The following is a 26,778-nucleotide window of genomic DNA, read 5'->3' as shown; positions in this document are numbered from 1 at the left end:
GCATTTTTTTTAAATCCATTTTCTCTGCAACCGTTGGTCCGATTGATGCAAAGTTTTACCGTAGGAGAGCCTCAACCTGTATAAATTTTTTATTCATAATTATGACGTCGCACGTCACTTGGTTCGGACGCCATCTTGGAAAAACGTTACACCTCTATATCTCCGAAACAGCTCAATGGAAAAAATTGAAACATGGCTCATTATCAAGTACTCCCCATGGGGAAAAAGATATGTTAATGATGATGTCATCAGTGCCTTCATTAATACTTTTTTTGTCAGGTGCATTGTGTTTGGTTCTTTGTGCAAATCGTTGAAGTGAGAAAAAAAAAATACCGTGATTCCATATTGAGTTTGCCGTTTTAGTCAATTTCTCACAGGTTCCAGCCTTCACCGATGAGGTGAAACATGAGTGTTCCAAGACCATCTATCTATGTGTCATGCTGAACTTCCTTCTTATTCCTTCCCGAAATTCTTTCTCAACTTGTTTAACAATAAAGAACCCATGATCACCTTACTCTTCCTTAACTTACCATCACCCTCAATCACCAGAGACCATTTTGGCCTGGTTTTGCACTAACTTTGTTATTGACTTGGTCCACGAGTATGCAGAGGTCTAAGTTGAAATTTCCATCACATTTGTTGTGAATTTGATTCCACAAATTGCACTTTTATTATCAAAGAAGTAGTCCTGCCAATTCCTGTTCTCTCCTGAAAGCACATCACCCTCCATATTAAAATGCGAATTATGTTGTTGCAGAAATGCTAGAAATTGTATTTTTAAGTCTGAAAGTTCAGTAAAAATTTTTAATAGCCAATTAATTATTGGCCCATATGACTTACGTTGTTGCGAAGAAAAGATGACTTTGAGTGCAAAACAATTTGCCTTGACACGATATGGGGGTTTTCCCTACGAGTCTCGGCCATACAACAACAACAACAACAACAACAACAGGCATTTTAAGGCCATTTCCCCTGCTAGAGCGGGGGTTAGCCTTGCGGGCCCCATGACGATCTTCTCCAATTTGCCCTATTTTCTACATCTCCCCTTGCCTGCATTTCTTCTTCCACCACCTTTAGCTGAGTCTTTCTCGGTCTTCCCCGTCCTCTACTTCCTTCTACATTCATTTCCATCACTCTTCTCAACCAGTCACTTTCATCCTTCCTCAACACATGACCAAACCATCTCAACCTGTTTCTCTTCACAGCATCCATCACAGGCTCTATTCCCATCATCTTTCGCAATTCATCATTTGTCTTCTTCTCTCTCAACTATACTCTACACATCCACCGAACCATTCGCATTTCCACCCTTTCCAACCTTCGTTGCTGCTCTACGTTCATTACCCATGTCTCGCTCCCATAAATCATAACACTTCTCATACATGCAGCATACACCTTTCCCTTCAGCTTCAACGACACTCCCCTCCTCATCAGCATGCCACTCAGTTCCCGAAACCTCTTCCATGCACATCTCACTCCAGCAACCGTTGCCAAGTCTGATCCACCTTCTCCATTCAACATGTCTCCTAGGTAGCAAAATGTTCTCACACCTTCAAGCTTCACGCTGTCTCCAAGATCCAACTCAACATTTCCTCCATATGCAGCTCCCTTGAACACTTGAATGTAGCTGCCACACTGGTTAATGACCCGCTCAGACCACTACATTTTTGATGAACCCACTCTGCACACATTGTACATTGAATGGAGTTCACTCCGACACCCTTCCTCCCAACAGCACATGGCCAATTCCCAGTTCTTTCCACCTCACCACATGCTTTACCACTTGCCATCACCTTCGTCTTTCCGATATTCACCTTCAGACCTTTTGTCTCCATACATTCCTTCCACTTGTCCATCTTCTCCTTCAGTCCATCCATACCCTCCGCAATCAACACCAGATCATCTGCATACAGCAACTCCCACGGTAAACCCTCCTTTACGTTCCGAGCCAGCACCTCCATCACAGCTACAAATGGTATTGGACTTAGTACTGACCCCTGATGCACTCCCACCTTCACCTCAAACTCACCACTGTTCCCGTCCTTCGTTCTTACAGCTGTGCGCACTCTCTCGAACATTGCCATCACCATTCTGATCAACCATTCCTCCACTCTTAACTTCCTCAATGCCCATGTCACTACTTCGTGTGGAACCCTATCGAATGCTTTCTCCAGATCAACAAACCCAAGAACAACTTCTTCCTCTTCTCCATGTACTTTACCTGCAACTGCCTTACAATAAAAAGCGCGTCTGTCATTCCTCTTCCCGGCATAAATCCAAACTGCATTTCGTCGATCTTCACTTTCTCTCCTTATCCTCCTCTCCAACACCCTTTCCAATACCTTCATTCCATGCTCCAATAACTTTATCACTCGATACTAGCCACAGTCCATAGGGTCACCTTACTCCTTGTATAGAGGGACGAGGGTACTCAATTCCCAATCCACTGGAATCCGGGCTTCTTTCACCACCAGATTACATATCTCTGTCATTCTCTTCACACCCCAACTTCCCGCTGCCTTCAACATATCTCCCCCAACTCCTGTCGGCCCTCCCACTTTTCTACTCTTCATTGCTTTTATCGCTTCCTCAACTTCCTTCTCAGTTGGCTTCTCTCCCGGTCCTAAAACTGGGTTACTCTCTATGTTGCCGGCCCATTCATTCTCTGCATTCAACAGCATTTCCATATATCTCTTCCATCCTCCTTCAATTCCATGTGGGTCCACAACGATTTGTCCCACTTCATCCTTCAAGCAACTCACCCCCATCACATCGCACCTCTCTTTCGCTATCTGCTTTGCAATCCTGAATACCGCTCTGACCCTCTTCCGAATCCAAGCGTTCTCCAAACATTTTCCTATATGCCTCCTGCGCCTTTGCTACCTCTTTCTTTGCAGCCTTCTTAGCTGCCTTATAACTTTCATGCTCTGCCTTTTCTGCCCCCGTACCCTCCGCCTTCTACCACTCCTTGAACTTCTTCCTCTTCTCGTCAATCCTCTTTCCAACTTCATCATCCCACCGCCATGTTTCCGAGTGCCCCGGTGGTCCTTTTGTCCATCCACATACTGTACCTCACCAAGGGCTCCCAACAGACGATCTTTCATTGACTTCCAACCACTTTCAAGCTCAACCACATCATCCTCTGCCAAACTCAGCCTCTCTTTTAATGCCTCCCTCACTGTCACCTCGTTCAACCTCCACACTTTCATTCTCGGTTGGTACATCACCCGCCGAGCTCTCCTCGCACCTTTCATCCTTATGTCGCAGACAACCAAGTGGTGCTGTGAAACAGCCTCCTCCCCCGGGATCACCTTTGTGTCCCGGAGGTTCCCCCTATCTCGCCTATGCACCATCAGGTAGTCAACCGTTGTCGTTGACCCACCTGACGTGTATGTAACAAGCTTATTATCCTCTTTCTGGAACTGAGTATTACAAATCAACAAACCAGCTCCTTCAGCAAACTCCAAAATCCTTTCACCTTCTCCATTCCTCACACCATATCCATAACCCCCATGACCTCCCTCAAAACCGTCCATACTCCTTCCCACATGTCCATTTAGGTCTCCTCCTACCACAACAACTTCCTCCTCTTTCACCTTTTCCATCAGCTTCTCTATTGCCTACCAGAACTTGTCATTCTCTTCATCGCTCCGACCGACCTGCTGAGCATATCCCGAGATGACATTCATCAAGAGCTTTCCAATCATCATTTTCACCATCATCAACCTTTCACTCACTCTGGTCACACTCACCACACTGTCTACAAACTCCTCAGAACATAGGACACCAACACCATGCACGCCTTCCGGGCACCCTTGCCACACAATCTTGTATTTCTGTTCCTGCCTGCCCTTCACCATTCTCACACCACTTCCCTTCCATCTGGTCTCCTGCACACAACATATGTCCACTCTTCTTCTGACCAATACTTCCACCACTTCTCCTCATCTCCCTGTCATTGTTCCTACATTCCATGTCCCAAACCTCAGAAAGCGATCTCCACGTGGGGCATCAGACGTTTCGTCATCATAAATGGAGTGATTTCCTCCCTTGCTTTGATCGGGTTCCCCACCTTGATTTTTGACTAGAGGGGGTGAGGACCCCCACGGGGTTCTTCGGGCTGTACCCTGCCCATATGTAATTGTCATGGTTCCATTTTTGAGGCAATGTTTTTATAGCCGGATGCCCTTCCTGACGCCAACACTTATAGTCCCCTCTTACAACACGCAGGGATACGGTGTACCTATTCTAAACTGGGGTACACACTGGTAATACATGGTTAAAAAAAAAATTTGGACACATCGTCGAGGCTCGTGGAAGAGCTTGTGCACTGAATGCATCAGGACATAACAGACAAAAACAGGATGCAAAACATGCATGTGGGTGGACAAGATGGATACAGAAGGAAACCCCATGGAGGGAAAACTGGAAAATTGGAAGGAGGGGGAATTTGTGTGGAGTATAATAAATCATTTCTGTTGTAATATAATCCTTTTTGTTGCATTATATCACAACTGAGTAGAAATTTACCGAGCTGTAACAACTGTGCCTGCAGGAGTTTTGAAAATAATCTGAACACCTATAAGCTTCTCTCTAATAAGAAGTCGAATACCAAGTTTGAAAAGGTATGTCAGTATTGTTATGTGTTGATCAACAATACCTTTTTCGATGTGTGGGGGTAGAAAGGTTGTAAAAGACTTGCAAACAACGTGTGTGTGTGTGTGTGTGTGTGTGTGTGTGTGTGTGTCAGTCAATATCCCTAAAGTAAATTTATTATGTGTGTGTCAATGTCCCTAAATTGTAAATTTACAATATGTGTGTGTCAATATGCCTAAAGTAAATGTACTATGTGTGTGTCAATGTCCCTAAATTGTAAATTTACTATGTGTGTGTCAATATCCCTAAATTGTAAATCTTGTGTAAATTTACTGTGTGTGTGTGTGTGTGTGTGTGTGTGTGTGTGTGTGTGTGTGTGTGTGTGTGAGTGAATACCCCCTGGGTGGGACCAACAGGTCACTTACAAAAAAAAATGCAATTATGGGCACATTTTTAAACATTTCAATTAAACTTTGTATATTGGGGGAAGGTTGAATATTTACCCTCTGCATTTGAGTCCGTTTGTTTGTTACTTGGCCAAAACAAATTTATTTTTTTTGCAAGTATGTTGATCACTCGTGTGTGCGTGTGTGTGTGTGTGTGTGTGTGTGTGTGTGTGTGTGTGTGTGTGTGTGTGTGTGTGTGTGTGTGTGTGTGTGTGTGTGTGTGTGATGGTTTTCTGTCCACTCACTTATACTTACCTACAGGTCACGATTTTAAACCGATCTTCACGAAACTTTACCAAATGGTAGAGTTCGTGGTCCGACGATATCCTATATATTTTTGGGGTCAAAAGGTCAGCATAGGCCAAAGGTCAACCACTTTTTTTCAAATTCTAAAATCCTCAATTTTCATCCAATTGACTTGAAATTTGAATAGGATTTACATATCGGCTTACTGAATTCAACCACCAACTATTTTTGAGATCACCATAGGCCAAAAGAGCAACATCGGCCAAAAGTCAACAACAATTTCAAATTTCTAAAATCCTCAATTTTCATACGATTCACTTGAAATTTGAATGCTATATACACATCAGTTAACTGAATTCAACCAACAACTATTTTTGAGATCTGCATAGGCCAAAAGGTCAACGTAGGCCAAAGGTCAACCACTTTTTTTCAAGTTTCTAAAATCCTCAATTTTCATCCGATTGACTTGAGATTTGAATGGGATTTTCATGTCAGCCAATTGAATTCAACCACCAAATATTTTTGAGGTTAAAAGGATGCTCTACTCTACTGAATGCCATTCCACTTTGTTCTGTTTTGCCAAGTGTCGCTCTATGAGTGATTTTTCATCTGTTTGTCTGTCTGTCTGTTTGTCCGCACAGAATAAATATGATTTTCTCTGCAACCGTTGGTCCAATTGACAGGAAATTTTCACCATAGGTGCAACTCCACCTGTAGAATTTTTTAATGATAATTATTACGTCATAGGTCACGTGGTTCGGCGACCATCCTGGAAAAACTTTGCACCTCCATATCTCCAAAAGCGCGGAATAGAAAAAATTGAGACATGGCTCATTGTAAAGAACTCTCCATGGGGAATAAAATGTTAATGATGATGTCATAGGTGCCTCCATTATGACGTCATAATTCGACAAGTACAAAACTTCATCCAATCAAGATGAAATTTTTTGAGCATAATCTTGGAATAAATTAGTTTGGAAAAAATAATAATGATGACGTCATCTGTCACGTGGTTCGGCCGCCATATTTGATTTAGCACAAACGCCTTAAAAACCACTGAAAATACATCCTGGTGAGGGTTTGTAATCTCTGATTGCTCTTTTTCTTGTTGTATATTGCATTCAACATTGGGGGAAGCATGAAATAAAATATAAAAAAGGAAGCATGAAATATTTAACAATATTTTTGGATTTGATCACTGGGATGTAGGGAATTAAAGTCATGGGATCGAAACGGAAAAAATTTTTTTTAACTCAAAATTTGATATTGGGTCATTCCTGCTGAAAACTTTTTATAACTTTCATCTTTGCTTCTGGTGGGAAGCGTGAGGATTTGTGATGACGCGCCATCGACGTTGCTGTAGTTGTTGTTAAATTTGTTGAGTTTAATTCCTTCACATAATCACCTCACTTCTTGTGTTTTATATCTGCCTTGTTTCAGTCTGGTTTCTCCATTGCTGTATTAAACGTGGGAGCACCTGCGGCTGGCATGAATGCAGCGGTGCGTGCAGCTGTACGTGTTGGCATCTCAGAAGGCCATAGAATGCTTGCTGTCCATGATGGTTTTGAAGGTTTTGCCAATGGACAGGTAATTAACATTGCTTTTGGTATCTTGGATGAGACTGATTTGACTTGAGTACTATTCTTCAGTATAAAAAGACGTGCTGTTGAAGCAGTTACCTGGGCAAGAGGAATATGAGTTTCCTTCCAAAAATCTTCAACACAGGAGAGGCTATTAAGCCCATCAAGTCTGTGCAACAGTTGGTAGCCCATGGTTGTGTATCCATGCTATTTCCTTTTTAAATGCTGAGCGGCAAGCAAGGAAGCAACACGTACCATTTTTCATCTTTGGTATGACTCGACCACGGTCGAGTTCGAACTACCGACCTCCCAGACTTGAGAGAAGACTCTCTAATCATTACACCATAGAGTCTGGTTACAAATATGCTGGATGGGTAACTTTGCCTTACAGTGGAAGCTCAGCACATGATTTTGATAATGGTACTGCTATAAATTGACCTACTACATTTGACGAGACATTTGGTTGTTGAAGCCTGGTGTTGGCTTAGCAGTTAGGGTGCCAGCTTCGGATCCGAGGATCCTGAGTTCGGATATTGCTCGATCGCTGAATTAACGCCAGGGGGGTTGACTCAGCCTGTCAACCTTCCGAGGTCGGCAAATTGAGTACCAGCTTGCTGGGATGAATGATCCCGGTGTGTACCCTGATTTAGAATAGGTACACCGTATCCCTGCGCATCGTTAGAGGAGAGTAAGGGTTTGCGTCAGGAAGGGCATCTGGCCATAAAAACATTGCCTCAAACAGGGAACCATGATTGCCATGGGGCCCGCAAGGCTATCTCCCGCTCCAGCGGGGAAAATGGCCTTAAAACGATCATTCATTAATTCATTCATTTATTTGAATTCATTCATTTTTTTCTTCAACCGTTGGTCCGATTGGTAGGAAATTTTCATCATAGGTGTAACTCCACCTGTATAATTTTTAAAATAATTATGACGGCATCGGTCACGTGGTTCGGCCACCATATTTATTTTTACACAAAAGCCTTTAAAACCACTGAAATTACACCCCCTTTTCTCTCAAAAAATTGCGCCTCTTTTCTCTCTCCTAAGCCCCACCCACTTTTTACGACACCCTTTTTCCTCCCAAAAAATTGCGCCCCTTTTCTCCCTGCATTTAACTTATTAACTCTCCCCATTTTTCATTATACTCACACAGAGACCCAACGAATATGTGTGTTTCATTTTTAGGTAATAATTTAATTCTCTTAAAAGAACAATCACCATCGAGAATATTGACAAATATTTTATTGGAATTTAACTATCGGTTTAGGTATCGCTGTTGAGCTAATATGAAATGATAAACTTCTCTTAATGATCTCATCTGAAATCCTCCAGAGCCACATACCATTTTTAGATTATAGTAAATTATTTTTCCCTCAATCTCTTGACAATCAGCCTGGTGTTGGCTTAGCGGTTAGGGTGCCGGCTTGGGATCCTAGGATCCTGGATTTGAATCCCGATTGATCGCTGAATTAATGCCAGGGGGGTTGACTCAGCCTGTCATCCGTCCGAGGTCGGCAAATTGAGTACTATTTCACTGGTAATTCCCTGTGTGTCGCAAGAGGCGACTAACAGGGTTGGCGGCAGGAAGGGCATCCGGCCATAAAACATTGCTTCAAAAAGGGCACCACAGTGCCCAAAAAAGGCCAACCCCCGCCCTGCGGGGAAAAATGGCCTCTAAAGGTGATTCTTCTTCTTCATTCATTCATTCATTCATTTGGATGATGATCTCTAAGCATGATACTGTGATACAGAATTTTGTCTGCATTCAACCAGGAAAACAGATTGGTCGTTTTATATTCCTTTCTAAACCGAACTTTGGCTAGATGATTAACTCTACATGAGTATGTGACGTCTGAGACAAATACTCTTGGGTAAGCTTTAATACTTTGCTCACATCCTTTCTTTTTTTTATTTTTATCAGGAACTTTTTGACCTCTCCCCCCTCCACCACGTTTTTCCATTTCTCTCCACTCATTTTCCTTTTCTCAACTATTAGACCTGGGGATTTCTGTGCCGATGAACATGACATTTACATTATGTACCGCTTGTATTATGTCATATCCAGTCTTGTAAAATATAGACTGCCTTTTTATTTCATTTTATTCCAGCCAGTTTTAACAAGTATACTGTTGCTCCCACAGAATATCCCCCAAGAAGTGCTTTTTAGCCGCATCGCAGACGCTGCTAATAGAGTGCCCTCTGCTGTTGTTGTTGTTCTTCTTGTTCTTCTTCTTCTTGTTACATCTCAACTAGCAGCAAGACTATTGTAGCACGTAGGTCAGATAAATAAATAAACTATTAAAGGCTCTGCAGGCTGCATCATCTTGGAGCTTGTCCTAAATTGATTCAACCAAAACTTTTCTGCTTTGGTAATACAAGGTAATGGTGTATTGCATTACATCAAAGATCCCCAAGGATTTGGACAAAAACAGCTGCATTGTTACAAATGGAGCCCTTCCAAAAATACATTTTGGGAAAAGATTAATGTGAAAAGACTGCATCGTGAGGAAATGATCAGTGTGACACGATATTTTTTGTGGCCTGTTAATCAAGTGTCCCTTCATATATTATTGATTGCTCGTTAGGAAAACTAATGCTATCATGCCATTTTTTTGTGTAGAGATGATGCTGATGGAGGAGATAGAAGAAAAAAAAATGCAGTGCAAATGGGTGTAGGGGAGGCAGGAACACGCCAACAGCAGGGTAGAAGGACAAGATATAAGGAGACCTGGACGAAGAAAGGACACGGGGAAAAATGAGAGCAAGGGAAGGGGGTGAGGGATACAGGGGGTGAACTAGCTACAGTTATGGCCAAATATATTGGCACCCTTACACTTTCTTCAAATAATGCACCATTTCTTCCAGAAAATTGTTGAAATAAAAAAATATTTTAGTATCCACATATGTATTTCTTTGGTTTGCAGTGGAACAAAACAAAAAAAGCTGAAAAAATTACTAAATCTTAGCTTATTCCACACAGAAATCCTAAAATGGCCCGGACAATATTATTGGCATCTTTTAGAAATTGTCAGAAATAATTAGATTTCAAGCAGGTGATTCTCCTTTACTTTGGAACTGAACTCACCTGTGGTGATTTGCAGGTGCCTGCAATATAAAAATCACTCATTCAACCAGTTTGAATCGAGAAAAGGACTCATTCTGCTGTTTTGTGTCACTGTGTGTACCACAATGAGCATGGAGAAAAGAAAGAAAACCAGAGAATTGTCTTGAGGAGGTCAGACACAAGATTGTAGCCAACGATGGACAATCTCAAGGCTACAAGTACATCTCCAGAGACCTTGATGTTCGTGTCCACTGTACGCAATGTTATCAGGAAGTTTAAGGCCCATGGCACTGTAGCCAACCTCCCTGGACGTGGCCGCAAGAGAAAACTAGATCGAAGCTTGCAGCGAAGGTTTGCTCGAATGGTGGAGAAAGCACCTTGATCAACTGCCAAACAGATTCAAGCTGACCTTCAGACACAATGTACAACAGTTTAAACTCGGACCATTCGTCGCCAACTCAATGAAAGGAGGTTCTTTGGTGGGAGACCAGGAGGACCCCACTGCTAAGAAAGCCTGGCTGGAGTTTGTCAAAACACACCTGAACAAGCCAAAATCCTTCTGGGATAATGTCCTATGGACAGATGAGACCAAATTAGAGCTTTTTGGTAAAGCACATCATCTCTATGATTACAAAAAACAAAATGAAGCTTTCAAAGAAAAGAACACCTTCCCTACAGTCAAACATGGAGGAGGTTCAGTGATGTTTTGGGGTTGCTGTGCTGCCTCTGGCACTGGGTGCCTTGAATGTGTGCATTGCATCATGAAATCAGGAGATTACAAAGGCATTTTGTAATCTGTCTGTTTCTCTCTGTCTTTTCTCTCTCTCTGAGTTTCTCTCTCTCTGACTCTCTTTTGTACTCTGTCTGATTACAAAGCAGGACAATGACCCCAAACACACTTCAAAAAGCACCCAGCAATGGTTCAAGACAAAACGCTGGACTGTTCTGAAGTGGTCAGCAATGAGTCCAGATCTAAATCCCATTGAACACCTGTGGGGAAATCTGAAAACCGCAGTTCGGAGAAGGCACCCTTCAAATCTGGGAGAACTGGAGCAGTTTGTACAAGAAGAGTGGGCCAAACTGCCAGTAGTGAGGTGGAGGAAGCTCATTCATGGCTATAGGAAGTGCTTGACTGCAGTTATTTTGTCCAAAGGCTGTGCTACCAAATATTAAATCGAGGTTGTCAATAATTTTGTCAATGCCATTTCTTTTTATTTTCTGATTTAAAAAGGATACCTTAAGTTCTGAGTCAAAAACAAAGGTTCTGTAATATTAACAGTGAAATAAAGAATTATGGAGACCAAATAAGTTTGTCATTTTCAAGTTATTTTTCGAGAAAATTGTGAGTTATTTGAAAAAAGTGCAAGGGTGCCAATATTTTTGGCCACGACGGTAGGTACAGGTGCAAACTCTTCATCACAGAAGTGGAAGGGAAAACTTGAGTGGAAAACAATGGAACAAATTATTTTTTTAATTGTATAATTATTATTGACAGATGCAATCTGCTCGTTTTCTGCTTCATGTAATGTCATGACTTCATTTAATCACAGATCCATGAGATTAATTGGAGAGATGTTGGTGGTTGGACTGGCCAAGGAGGTTCATTGCTTGGCACAAAAAGGTATGTACAGTACATGGAAGTAAGGTAGGACTATAGAACGAATTTTCTCAATGTGCCGTAAAGTTCATCGACCAGAACTATTTTCAGCTGTAAAATTGTACATAAATTGAATTGTACTTTCTTTTTTTTAAAGCATACTACCAGTAACCCATGGAACTTCCCTTCTTTTGGGCGGTGTATAGACAATGAAGCGCTGCCTCACATGCACCCGGAAATTTATATTTAAGCAATGTAAAGGTATGGCATGGCGATTGTGAATATGACAGGTTCGACGATGGGTTTGGCCTGAACTGCATAAAAATTAAAATGCCAGTGGGTAGAATCGGGCTTCGTACTAATGACGTTGTTGTGGGTGGAAACAGGACAGCTGTCCAACCAATGGATGGAAAGAGAGAAACAGACAGACAGAAAACTGCTGCTACTTTAATATATAGATTTGCCAAACCGATCCACAAAATCCAAGATTATATATTCTAATTGATAGCTGCATTGGATAAGACTTAAAACGTAAACAGATATAAAACTTGGAAGAATATTACCAAAACATACATTTTTGAACACAAAATTAGAAGTACTATACACAGATCACCACTGAAAAAATTGCAATATGTATTGGTCATGTACAGAAAGAAAATGCCGATTAAAAATAAAATGTACTTTCACTACTTTCTCAACCCTCCCATCTATTTTTGCACCAACTGTCTGAGGTTCAGTCACTCAAATTCTTGGGTCTCACTCTCAGCCATGATCTCTCTTGGGTGAGCCACATTTCAATGTTGGCCTCCAAACCCAGACAAGGACTGGGCATCCTCCATCATGCAAAGGTTTTCCTTGGCACACCTGAGGTCCTATCCACCCATATGGATTTCAACCACAGCTGCATGGAGTGCTACTCTCCCCTTCAAATGTAAAGAATCATTACAATCTAGTCACGTGAAAAAGTAAGTACACCCCATGTAAAGTTTTGACTTTTTCAACATATTTCAACATACAGGTATTTGATCTTCATTTCAACAATATTGATAGATAGAGGTGATATAATATAACAAATATCATGAAACATTTACATTTTGTAGTTCATTGTATAATTTAAATAAACATAAATGCAAATTTCGCATGTGGAAAAAGTAAGTACACCCTTGGCTCTAATAGGTGGTATTGCCCCCTTTGGCAGAAACAACCTCAAGTAGGCGTTTCTTATAACTGTCTACCAGTCCCTGACATCGACTGGGAGAAATTTTTGCTCACTCCTCCATGCAGAATTCTTTCAGCTGTGCGATGTTTGAGGGGTTTCTTGCATGCTCAGCTCGTTTCAAATCCCCCCACAACATCTCGATGGGATTTAGATCCAGGCTTTGACTTGGCCATTCCAGAACCCTCCATTTCTTTCTTTTGAGCCATTCCTTGGTGGATTTACTGGTATGTTTCGGGTCATTGTCATGTTGCAAGCAAGGTCCACCTTCGGTTGAGTTTCAAGACACATGGCCTCACATTATCCTCAAGCACCCGATGGTGCAATGAAGAGTTAATAGTGGATTCTATGATGGTGAGCTGCACAGGCCCTGATGCAGCAAAGCTGCCCCAAACCATAATATTTCCACCACCATGCTTTACAGTTGGTATCAGGTTCTTGTGGTCAAATGCTGTCTTTGGTTTTCACCAAACATGTCTTCTGGTACTGTGGACAAATAGCTGTACCTTTGCCTCATCTGTCCAGAGCACATTGTTCCAGAAGTACTGGTCTTTGCCTTGGTGTCCATTGGCAAACTTTATTCTTGCCCTGATGTTCTTTCTGGACAGCAAAGTTTCCACCTGGCACACCTCCCATGTAGATCAAATTTGTGCAGCCTCTTCCTAATGGTAGACTCGTGCACTTTGACATCAACAGTGGCAAGAGCTACCTGTAGGTCCCGTGATGACATTCTGGGGTTCTTATAGACTTCTTTCAGCATCTTGCGGTCTGCTCTCGGGCTGAACTTGCTGGGGAGGCCTGACCTGAACAAGTTGGCAGTTGTTTGGAATCTTCTCCACTTGTCGATGATCTTCCGGACAGTCGAATGATTGATTTCAAATTGTTTGGAGATCTTTTTAAATCCCTTCCCAGACTCGTAGGCATCTATAACCTTCTTTCTGAAGACCTCAGAGAGCTCTTTTGATCTAGGCATGGTGACGCCGCACACTTCAACAACAAAGAGCAAACCAAACTAAATGTCTGAGGTTTAAATAAGACAGGTTCCTCCAAGATCCTCTCTAACGATGTTCTAATCATTTGCACCTGAGCTGGTGCACCTGAGCTGGTGCACCTGATTCTAATTTTAGGTATTTGAAGTAGTGATAAATGTAGGGGTGTGCTTACTTTTTCCACATGCGAAATTTGCATTTATGTTTATTTAAATTATACAATGGACTACAAAATGTGAATGTTTCATGATATTTGTTATATTATATCACCTTTATCTATCAATATTGTTGAAACTAGGGCATGCCCGTACTATATATATATCTAAAATTATATCCCCCCCCTCTATTTACATGAAATGGTTTGGTCCATTCGCAAAGCCAAAGCGAACAGCTTGCGAGTACGGTAGAACCCCCCCCTCTATTTACATGAAATGGTTTGGTCCATTCGCAAAGCCAAAGCGAACGGCGAACGGCTAAATCGCCATAGCTCGGTAGCTCGCTGCTCTCTGATTGGTCGAATCGTTTTTTGGACATAGCTCGGTAACTACTTGTCCGATTAATATGAAACCTTGAAAAGGCACATCCTCGGGTCCCCAGCAATATACCTGGCAAGTTTCAAGTATATCGGACCGGTAGTTGTCGAGAAACAGCGGTCGCATACACACAGAGATTACTGGAATTATAGATAGATGAGGATCAAATAGCTGTATGTTGAAATATGTTGAAAAAGTCAAAACTTTACATGGGGTGTACTTACTTTTTCATGTGACTGTATAGATGTAGAGGAATGGGGGAAAAGGACACACCATTGTAATTGTGAAAATTCCGTATTTAAACATTCACATCATAAACAGATCTACACACTTGCCGACTCTCCGAGTTGCTTCAGTTGCTTCACAGTGAAACAGAAGACGAGGACTTTGTGAGCTTCATAGAATACGATTTACCAGCACCATAAATACGGTAGCTTCGGAATTAGATATACTGTATGTGTGTATGTAAAATATATGAAAGAACTAATTGTAGATACAACACGTCTTTTTGGTTCTCTGGGTACTTTAGGTTAAGTATTTCAGGTTACATATGTGGGTGGAGTCAGTTCAGCTGTCCAACCAATGGGTGAAGAGCAGGCAGGCATACATACATACATACATACATACATACATACATACATACATACACACATACATACATACTGTTATGGAATCGGACGACGGCACTCCCCTTACCGAGGGGGGTTTAATCCCCTCGTCTTGTCAAGCTGGCCGTCTCCGTTCCTGGCAACTGTAACGCTCCTCTGCGGGGGGGGACGGACGGATCAGGGTTATTGGTCCAGGGTTTATCCCGAATACTAGTCTAGGGCGATTAGTAATTTCGTGTTTTTTGTTTGTTAAAATTGATTTAGCAATGGATTCTGCTTCAGAATATTATAGAGATGTAAAAAAAATAGGGTTCCATTTTTTCTTTTACGTCTAATAGGTAGTAATTCGAAGAAATCCAAGATGGCCGCCATAAAATTTGGAAAATACACTTTTGTGCATATCTTTGTATCTAGATATCATATAAACATGAATAATATGTCCTTTTATATGTTTTCAGACCCAAGGAAGCCATATCTGCCATTGTTTTTACAGAAAAATGCAAGGAAATTAAAATAGTGGGCAATATACCAGCCAAAATGGAGACGGCCGTCGTGAAATCGGATCGTATAATTTCCCAATTAGAATCGATTCAATAAACAATCTTCACTGATAACATTTATTTTGAATACACACACACGCACACGCACACACACACACACACACACACACACACACGCACACACATACACACACACCTAAACATAAACGATGAATGAACATAAACGATCACATAAACGAATGCCTCATTCATCCTCATCCATATCTATCACACGCGGTTCATTGATGTTTGCTTTGTTGTTACAACTGTAACCCACACACCCACAAACTTCAGTACAAGGAATATTGTTATTGCGACAGCTACATCTTCCCATACACCCTTTCTTGCACCCACAGTTCACGAGATTCATTATTGCTTCTGGGGCTGGAGGATTCAGGCATCGACTTGGGGCATAAACCCCATCATCCGAAAGTAACTGCCAACCATACTCGACAGGTGATGGAAGGGACGGATGGCTTTCTGCTGCCTTTCTCCATATCATTGCGATATAATGTGCTCGCTGAACGTGTAACTTTAGCGAACCAGTGGTAGGTGGAAGACTCTCTCCCTCAGCAGCACGGTTGGAGAATAAGAACCAGCGAAGCTCGTTTACTTTCGTGTGAACTTTAGACTTGTACAGCAGACAGACGAAGCGTTCCAGCTGGGAACACACTTCTGGTGACGGATCAGTTTGTCCCAAAGACTCCAGAGCCTCCCATATCTTGTTGTCACATGTCATGAAGACCTTAAAGCACCAGTCCTTGCTCCTGTCAGCGAACCTTCCAGACATGTCACTTCCCGTGAATGCGTGGAATCCAAGTATTGCAGACGCACGTTTCTCTCCTAGCATGCCATGAATAGGTTGGACTGCAATGCTCCTCCTCAACTTTCCCTTCCCAGTGAGAAACCTCGTAGCAGGTGGTAGATCGTGAAATCTCTGAATCAGTAGAAGGAAGATATCGGTATCTGGCGAATCAATGATAACTTCTGCATCTTTGTCGACTGTGAGAGCATGCAGAATTAAGAGTGTATCGGCCTCTTCTTGGCTGTGCGTGAGTAGACTGTCTGGAACTTCAGTGTTGCCCGTGGTCTTAGTTCCTGATGTCACCATGAACTTCTTCAACTTGTTTGGATGAGCCTTGCTGTAAGATAGACACTTCACAGCCAAGTACTCTGTAAGCTCTGCCTTGGTCTTCACATTGGAAAGGAAATCTTTGAGTGAAATCTTCTGGATCAATGTACTATCCCTGACGTGATAGTATGTTGATTTCCCCTTTGTCCTCTTTAGGCGCATTTTGTCTTTCAGTGAGTTATCGATGTATCGGTCGAATACCAACCTCACGTCATCATAATGCACGGCAATATTTTCGAGGCGTTCAATGAACGATTGAGCAAAGTCACTGCATGTAATCATTTGTTCTGTTTTGGAGATCCCGTTAACAAGAGCCATGCCATCAATGATTATCACTCTATGGCGAGAAGTAGTCTCGTTTTCATTGATCACTCCTGATCTTGTGGTTGTGTCTGGGTTTTGGCTGATCTGAGAGGGTTCCTGCAAATTTTGGCTTGAGATTTCATAGTCAGTTGATGGGTCATTAGTTTCTTCCCCAGCGTGTGCTGCTGCATCATTCAAAGCGGCAATTCCCGCGTCTTGATGCTCATTGATTTCTGTCGAAATAGGTTCTCCTGGTGGATCATGTACATCCTGCTCTTCAGGCTCAGCCAGATGCTCAAGTTGACGAAGGATTTTTGCCTTGTCGTATGCCAACAAGAGGGATCCATCAGATGCAAATAAAGAACGTGGAACGATGCCAAATTCATAGGTGCCAATACATTCTTTCAGGTCGAGCTCTGGTCGGCTCCGTGAGATAACGATGAACCTCTGCAACAATCCTCGCTCTTCTTTGACTTTGATCAGCTTGTCGCCCGATCTCACTTCTGTTGTGGCATTCGAACTCTTGAATGTTCGAAGTTTTCTTTTCGTCATTTTGTCCCACACAGAAAGTTTTCCCTCAGCTAAACGATCTGTGGCAAATTGCTGGAACATCTGTTGTCCGATCTCGTCGCGCTCTAAGATGTCGCTGGACACTTTTTCATTCATGACTTCTTTGGTGAGCAGGTTGTAGACCTCGTCTACTTCCTCTTCCATAAATGGATCGCCATGTTCACGGAACACCCTAGAAAGCTTGGAGGCATGGCTCATCACCCGGGAAAGCTTTCCCCCCGTGATTTCGTGGTGTTGTTTTCTGCTCTGGTTTTCACCAAGACCATATCCCTCCGCAAACTCGTGCAGTGACTTTGACAGCTCAGGTGCAATGAGGAAGAACTTGTCAAGCGCCTTCTCATTTTGAGTTATCCCTACGATTCCTCCAATCACCTTCAGTGTACGGTTTTCTTGCTCAATGCCATGGTCTGGGGCTATTGATGTGAAGCCTGCCAATCCTTTTGTCACACAGAAGTTCCCTTTCATGAATTCCCTCCACAGTTCTGGGTGCTGCTTTTCAGTCTCCTGCATTGTTGAAATGTAGAGAGGGAGCAACCGAGCATAGTTTAGATGATCGTGAGCGAAGAAGTACTTCGTGAGAGACTCGATGCTCTCCATATGCAGCAGCAGATCACGTTGTCTTGTACTTCTAATGAACAGAAGGATAGTCTCAAACTGTTTCATGTAGTTCAGGATGAAGCGCTGTATCTTGTTTGTGCTGACCTCAAATTGTTCCAGTTTTTTGGTCATATCTCTGGACTCCATCATGGCCAATGTTTTTTTGAGAATGTCGCATAGATTCTTCTCTGGCTCCATGCTCCCGCTGATGTCTCTCTGATATGCCTCTCCCAGACGAACAGATGACTCGTTCAGATAGGCCCTTTCTTCAGGTTCCATTGCCAGGAATCTCTGGAAGTACAGGTTGTACAAAGCGATCAGTGTTACCATGTGTGCCTCCAGAGCTCGATACAAGTGCCTCCCATTTAGTATTTGGCTCACTGTGGTTGGCGAGAAAAGTCCAGCCTCGACCCATGCCTGATCAATTCCACTCCCTTCCACGTATTTTCCTAATGCAGCTAAGGCCCAAAACACAACATGTAGCTCACCAGGTCGGAAGAGGAATTGCTTCCTGATGGCCTCGCGTTCCACCCACAGCTTCATCGCCAGGTCGTATAGCTGCAAATCGAGAGTCATGACTGTGATTGCCTCACTCCCCATAACACGAGTTGTGATGTTGTGAGCTCTCATCAGACCCGTGTACAGTGTATCATAGTCTGTAGGAGGCGACCTTATCAACGGAGGAACGAGAGCAACATTGGTCTTCTCACTGGACGAAGATAGCAAGGAATTGAAGGCTCCCCACGTCCCCGGAGCTGTGAGTTTGACGTCAACTTCTCCTTCTTCCTCGAAGTTCAGGCATCCAATCATCCAGGTCATATCGGTTTTCTTGTTCTTGTCTGTCTCGGGTTTTGATGTGAGCAGCTTGCAGTCGCTCTTTCTCTTCTCGGGTGCTGGCTTCTTGCAGGTCAACGTTTTACAGCCAACTGCATCATGTATCGTTTGAGCTTTTGATGACCGGTCAAGTTCAATTGGTGGTATCATGGGTGATTTCTCCGGTGATACAGGCTGGTAGATCGCAATTGCTGTACCATGAAGGGTATTCATCCCGCAAGGAGTTGACTCTAGAAAATCGATGTTGTCCATGGCAAACCAGACGAACGTGTCCTGAACCAACCATGGTGGTAGACAGATGCCTCCGGTGGACTCCATTTGCTTCAGTACGGAGTTGGCAATGCTGGTCTCAATCTCCATGACCTTTTTGTAGGAGATGGCGAGGTCCAGATGTGCAAGTTTCTCTACAAGCGCCTTGGATCGTGTGTTTTTGTGTATGTCGAGAGCTAAGCCCACACTCAATGGAGTTTCAAATCGTTGTTTGAATGATCCATCCTCGCTTCTTGGTTCGTACGATACCTGTCGGTCAGATTTATAAGCACCGACAAAGTGCTGCGCCAACAATGATGCACTCACACCAATGGAGTCCTCCCTGTTGCTATTTCCTACTTTCCTTGTTCCCATGACTGCATGCTTGCAGAAGATGTTGAGCATCGGGGGTGGCTTGTAATCAGCAAAGGTTCCATTAAATTTCCATGCTGGGGAAGATGCGATGTCTTTCCTCAATATTTTCGCAGCTCGCAAAAGTACTTTAAAATCGTCTTTGATGCTGTCTGCTGTAATTGTGCTTGATATCATGTGGTCTTTGAGCTTTGTGGAAAGAATCTGCTCTGGCTTTGTTTTGTTTGAGGGCCGGCTGAAATGAACATCGGCAATGTTGTCTAGGATCAATTGTTTCAGGTATGGCTTATAACTATGGTTGTCTGAGACCGGAAAGTCGTGCTCCTTAAGTAAATTGACATAGGTTACATGAATTTCATTCATATTCAGCACAGCATTTTCAGTAGTATCATTCAACGCAGTTTCAACAATTTCAATGAGTTCAAGGTCTGATAACACCTGACCAAAGTTAACATTGGTTGTTTCTGTTTGTTTTTCCGTCTTAACTATAGCACGTTTGGCCTTAACTACACATGGTAAATGATATTTCATGTCCTCAGCCATTGCTTGCAATGGGTCAGGCGAACTTATGACACTGTTCAGTCTCACTTTCAGATTGTCATTACTTGTTTCTTGGCCAATGTTTCTGATCTGGAGTCCCATGTTCTTTGTTGACACATTGTGTAGTTCACTTCCTCTGTCTTCCTGGCATATGACACATCTGAGAACGTCAAATGTCTGTTCTCGGGAACACCTTCTGGATGTTGACGTGCTTTCCCCTAGATCACTAGAACTTGGTCGTCCTCTCTTTTTCAGTCGGATTTCTGCGGCACTGCCTGATGTTGTTCCTTTCTCAAACCTAGCCTTTGCTCGATCAATGTGCATCTTATTGGTAACATCTTTGTAACAAGCTTTATGGTAGCGGAGACCTTTTGCGAGCAATTCTTCAGCAGAGGAATATTGCAAACGTCTATTCAATGATGCAAACTTTGTTTCACCATACGTGTACTGTTCCTCAGCACCTGCCATCAGTTTCTCGACAGAGGAGAGTTTTGGTTTCGTTACAAAGGTTGTATAGTCTGTTTGCCCTATGGCCATTTGGCATACAAAACAAAGTCCGAAATCTACTGACTTCTCAATCTTCCTGGGTGGTGAGTCACTCATCTTGAAGGTAGGTGTAATTTTCTAGACACTCTTGAACTGTCATCGGTCCTGCAAAGATAGATACTACTATTCAGATTCACATTTCGTCAACACAGTCAAAACCAGACCTTAACTAGATGGTGGAAACTTAATTAACCGATTTCATGCCGGCCGACCCCACTTTGGCTGGTATATGTCCACTATTTTATTTTCCTTGCATTTTTCTGTAAAAACAATGGCAGAAATGGCTTCCTTGGGTCTGAAAACATATAAAAGGACATATTATTCATGTTTATATGATATCTAGATACAAAGATATGCACAAAAGTGTATTTTCCAAATTTTATGGCGGCCATCTTGGATTTCTTCGAATTACTACCTATTAGACGTAAAAGAAAAAATGGAACCCTATTTTTTTTACATCTCTATAATATTCTGAAGCAGAATCCATTGCTAAATCAATTTTAACAAACAAAAAACACAAACAATATTGTTATGACATATGGGCCTGCACTACACCTTTATCAGTCCCTCCGCAGAACAGGGAGACAAGTACCGCTCGAGCCCCGGACAAGATGGTATTTGCCGAGCGGTTTTAGCAACCCGAAGTTCGAGCCGTTAGCAAAGACTCACCCGATCCTGAGCGTTGGCCAAATCGTGCCACGTATATCAATTGGTAAAAGACAGACGATCGGATGAGAATGAAGAAGACAAAGGTAGGAAGAACAGGTATTTATTAATTACTATTTACACAACCAAAGAAAAGAAGGAAACTAAGGTAATTTACAGTGGAAGATAGGAGACACAGGGCAGCTTATACTTACACAGGCTTAACTTATACCCCAAGGACAAGACAAACTCACGTACACGAATGGATAGTATGGCAGGGTTGGTATGGGAAGGGAGAGAAGAGTCCGTTCAGGATGGCAGGCTGGAGCTGAACGGCACAATGGCGGACTCCCGCACGCTCCCCCTCAGTGCCCAGAGAGCACGGTCCATGGGTGGGGAAGGAAGACAAAGTGGCAGCGTTAGCGAGGGGTAAGGTCACAAGGGTACAAATCAATCAAGGTAATGCAGGGCGAGGTGCGCACGGAGAGCAAAGTGAGAAAGCTCGTTTCTAACGTACGCTACCCCCCATCACCTGCTCTGCCCTTGCCCTTACCCCATATTTACAAAACAATTTACAATTCGTCTCTAGCGTCACGTCTTCCCCATATCTCCTGATGCCAAATTTGTCCCAATCCCAATGTCTAAATTTGCCATCACCAATTCATCATCAATCCCTCTTAAGGAGGAAGAGATGGAACATCAAGCACAATGTCTCACCCACGTCATGATGCGTCTCACAATCCAAAACATTTGCACAAAAATAAAACAACAACAGATGGCATGCTGTGGAGTTCTGTCGTCACCTCAGGTGAGTGGATGCAGATGGTGCGAGGAGATTTCAATCCTAACTACTTCCTAAATGACATTAACACACTTTACACTACCCGGGGTCTTTCCCTGCCAATTCATTGGCTATCTTACTCTATGTGGTTCTAAAAACCAATTCCCATTGACCAAACTGTGGTGCTCATCAATATGGGGTCTCACTCCCCCGGTTCAACTCCCTGTGCCTTTGCACAATTTCGGGACTGGGTCGTGTGGCTCCCCTAACAGGTCTACTTACCTGTGCGCCTCCACCACTGAAGTTGTCTCCCGAGCTTACCTGTTCCTCGCTAACCTACCTGGGAAAGGCCCTCCCTGGCGCTTACCCCCTCGGTGCCCTCTCTGGCACTGGGCTACCCGGGTCCTTCCTCTGGATCCTCGGGCCCCATTGAACTATAACTGGCTCCCAGAGCCTACCTGCGGCCTCACCTGACCGACACTACCAGTGGCGGAGCGCCCAACCAACCATCCCTCTAACAGGCCACACGCCCAGCCATTTCCACGTCACTAATGCACCCATCCAAACACCATTCTTCCACACGCACCACAGATGCCAATATCCAACCACAATTTACCTATACCCTCTACCTAACTCTTAAACTACCCTCCCCGGGCATTCGTGATAGGGGTCCATCCTCCCCATACACTCCCTTCGCACCAACCACTCCACTCCACAGTTTCCACCATACTCACTCCACACCATCCATTCCATACTCCATGTATTCCATACCAGCTATTCCACTCAACCATTCTCACCTGGATTTGCACACCTGTGCCCACACACCTGGTGCTTCCTGCACCCTCCTTCCTCCCAGGCTTCTTCATTCATTCAATACAATGCACAATCACCTCACACTTTTCACAATACACTGCTGAATACACTTTCAACACACACACACGGCATCATCTGATCTACCTGGTTTCCTTCTAACTTGGTGCTTCCCGTCTTCCCTTTAAACTAAGCACATACCACGTCATTAACAACCATTCTAACCTCTGTACGTCCCCGACTACCTGTACAATGTCGCTACTTAACCCTACAGTTACCTATGGTCATCTCTAGGTCCCTATACATTATCCAAACCCTCCCTCGGCGAACTTACACTGCCAAAACCCCATAACTCGTGCTCATGTGCCCGGGCGGATGTGCGGGATGGCAGAGTTGACATCCCACCACATCGGGCATCTCTCATTATCAATTTTGCCAATCCAATTTTCTGCAAATCAAAATTTGCCAATCACTGCCAATCATTCTTGCCCATCAATTTTGCCAATCATATTTGCCAATCATATTCCCTATTCCCAATTTCGAATCCAAAACACTATCATCATCACAGTCCGCTATATCTGAGCCTCTCAGTACGTCATGACATTTTCAAAGCTCGGCTTCGCAAAGCCGAGCAACGAATTCGGGTGGTTTTGTCGCCTGCAGGTTGAGTCTGTCCGGAATTCGGTTCAGGGGAGGAGGTTTACTCGGGCCGAGATTCCACGCACCGTCTCGGCGCGGAGGTTTTCGGTCTCCGGCCCGATGGCTCAATCTCACCCGGCTGGAACGCCGCAACCACAAGGGGGCGCCGTCCCGACCTTCCCTCGACCGGTCGCCTTGTCCGGCAAGGCCCGAACTCAACCGTGCGGGGTGGGGCCAGGCCCGAATCGGGCATGACGCTCCGAAGAGAAGCGACGCAGCACCGATCCCCGCCGGCTCCCGCAATACCCACAGCCCGGCATGGACCGGGGGCTCACGTCGGCTAACCGTTGGTCTAACCGCTGCTCCGGTCCACGTCGATGCTTCACTTTCAGGCTCGCACGCATACGCGACCCCTTTCACACTCTTCAACCCCGGCGTTCTAACGCCGCCTGTACATTCCACACACTCCGTCCATTCTACCACCGCACTCCCTGTTACACACCACACCTCTCGCGCCCCCTCTTGCGCACACTCGCCATTCGCACACTTCCTTAACACACCTCCTCACGCACCGTCTTGCGCACTCTCCCTCGGTACGTACTCCGTACCACTCATGGGGGTGCACTCTTGCATCCACCCACTCACGCGCTTCAATGGGCTCTCCCGCACACGCGCCACATCCAACTCAGGCGTGCGTTCTCGCACACTCTCGCCGTCCATCCCAAGCGTGCATCCTCGCACCCGCTCCACCACCAACTCACTCTCCGTGTCACACTCCGTACACTCTGTTTCACACAGACCCTCCGACGTGCATTCGCTCTCGCACCCGGTATCACTCCCACACTTCGTAACACACTCACTCTTTGACGCACACTTTATCCTCTCACGCGTGCCATTTTCTCTCACACAGCGCCCAACGGACCTTCCACAAATGCCCGCGGTACGCTGGGATCCCAAGCGCGCGAAAAGACTTTTCCGAAAAACCTTTTCGCACCATACACAGCCCGTCTCATCTTTGGGATCCTCCTCTCCACGTGCACCTGCAAATCTTTATAAGGATTAGCAAGTATGGCATCAGGATGTGAACCGAGACTTTGTACATTATCCATCACTTCCTTCAATTCCTGGGCTACCTCCGTCGTCTTTTCAATTTCAACTCCAACTACTTTTTCTTTGTTCACCTCGACAACCGCTGGCTTTATTAAAATTCCCTTTTCCTCCTCAGCGGTCGCCGGCTTCCCCACACCCCGGGTCGCGATTTCTATCCCGGTCCAGTTACCCGCGCTTTGCTCCAACTCGCTCAACCGGCGCTTCTCAACCCGCTTTACCCCGTCGCGTACCCCCGCGACCTCTTCGCTCAACCCGCGGTCAACCTTCCTCTCATTTATGCCCTCCAATTTGCTTCCTAGCCTCGCTAATTTGGTTTTCCAATCATTTCCCATTTCCTCAATTTGATTTTCCATATTACTTAACCCGTCTCTCAATCCCCCGATTTGGTTTTCTAAACGCTCCCCCATTCTGTTTTCCAATCCTATATGCCCCATTAGTATGGCTGCCTTAATGTGCGCCATGAGGTCCCGCACATCAATTCCCCCTATTTCTGCAGCGGGCGCGGCTACCGCGGCCACGTGCGAGCCGCCGCCATTTTGTGCGCCTGAACTCTCCGCTACCCAATGCGTATTGCCTTCCTCCTCTATTATTCCCACTGCCTCCCTGGGGTCCTGGGTCGACTCAAAACCCTCCTCTAACTCCCCTACCGGCATCCGGTCGCCTTGATCATCCATGGCACGACTTAAATTTAGATGTTATTACAATTTCGTCCGCTCGTAATTTCGAGTGTGTTAAGCGCACTTCGGGTCCGAATCCCACTCCTGACACCAATTGTTACGGAATCGGACGACGGCACTCCCCTTACCGAGGGGGGTTTAATCCCCTCGTCTTGTTAAGCTGGCCGTCTCCGTTCCTGGCACCTGTAACGCTCCTCTGCGGGGGGGAGGGGGGGGGGACGGATCAGGGTTATTGGTCCAGGGTTTATCCCGAATACCTTTATCAGTCCCTCCGCAGAACAGGGAGACAAGTACCGCTCGAACCCCGGACAAGATGGTATTTGCCGAGCGGTTTTAGCAACCCGAAGTTCGAGCCGTTAGCAAAGACTCACCCGATCCTGAGCGTTGGCCAAATCGTGCCACGTATATCAATTGGTAAAAGACAAAGACGATCAGATGAGAATGAAGAAGACAAAGGTAGGAAGAACAGGTATTTATTAATTACTATTTACACAACCAAAGAAAAGAAGGAAACGAAGGTAATTTACAGTGGAAGATGGGAGACACAGGGCAGCTTATACTTACACAGGCTTAACTTATACCCCAAGGACAAGACAAACTCACGTACACGAATGGATAGTATGGCAGGGATGGTATGGGAAGGGAGAGAAGAGTCCGTTCAGGATGGCAGGCTGGAGGCGAACGGCCGCCGACTCCTCCGCAATCTGGTTCACGCGCAGGTTCGCTCGCAGCAGCGCGTCAGAGCTTCACGCGCAGGGGCTGTTCCAAGCAGCGTCTCCCTCAGGCCTCGTACGTCCTCCGCCTCATGCGTTCTCTCTCCGCAGAACTGCCAGCTCACCTCTCCACAGAAGGACTCCTCAGAACTCTCTCAACTTTGGTTCAGCGCACCTCCCTCAGAACTGAGGTGGGGGCTCCGCGCAACGGGTTATATAGCACCACACCCTGGAACGTTCGCGAAACTGCTCGATCGTTCTCTCTCCACCCTCTCAAGCCAAACCCACTCATTCTTGGTTGGTCGTAAGGGCTCCACCCTTTGATGACGATGGGCGGGCCACGCCCTTCTTCTCCGAGCTGGAGCACATGGTGAATGGCGGCGAATGCAGTTGGAAATGGAGGCTTTGGGCAATTGAAAAGGGGGGAATCTATCTTATTTCATTTGGTGCAGCGCAAGGTCAACTAGTGGAGACACAGCGTTAAACTGAAACACAAAATAATGATATATCTATTGAGAAGGTCATATGGTTTTCTACATGTGTGCGATGGACTAACTAAAGGACGACCTTTGATCTTTACATGAATGGAGGTATTTACAAAGAATCATTACATTATTTACAAGGGGGTATATTTACAATCGATTACACAAAGTGCACGGTTTCCCAAATCCATTACAATACATACATACATACATACATACATACATACATGCATACATACATACAAACACTTGCTCCATTATATATAGATTACAATTAACCTTGAAAAAAAAAAACTGCCTCTGATATATAATTAATTTACAGTCACTTGGCCTCCTGTTACTGTACCATATTACTCGCACA

General features: G+C 44.4%; 1 protein-coding gene across 1 annotated transcript in view; it reads left to right on the top strand.

Annotated features, from left to right (window-relative positions):
• Positions 1–26,778, top strand: part of LOC144892974 (ATP-dependent 6-phosphofructokinase, platelet type-like) — a 119,123-nt gene that overhangs the window by 45,346 nt on the left and 46,999 nt on the right. Inside the window, 3 exon segments of the mRNA XM_078782063.1 lie at positions 4,556–4,625; positions 6,729–6,875; positions 11,486–11,556. Of these exon segments, the coding sequence (XP_078638189.1) occupies positions 4,556–4,625; positions 6,729–6,875; positions 11,486–11,556 (288 nt within the window).

The sequence above is a fragment of the Myxine glutinosa genome, chromosome 7 (genome assembly GCF_964187855.1).
Source record: "Myxine glutinosa chromosome 7, kmMyxGlut1.1, whole genome shotgun sequence".
In the NCBI taxonomy this organism is placed as follows: Eukaryota; Metazoa; Chordata; class Myxini; order Myxiniformes; family Myxinidae; genus Myxine; species Myxine glutinosa.
The sequence above is the reverse complement of the archived record's forward strand: the minus strand, read 5'-3'. Positions and strand labels throughout refer to the sequence as shown.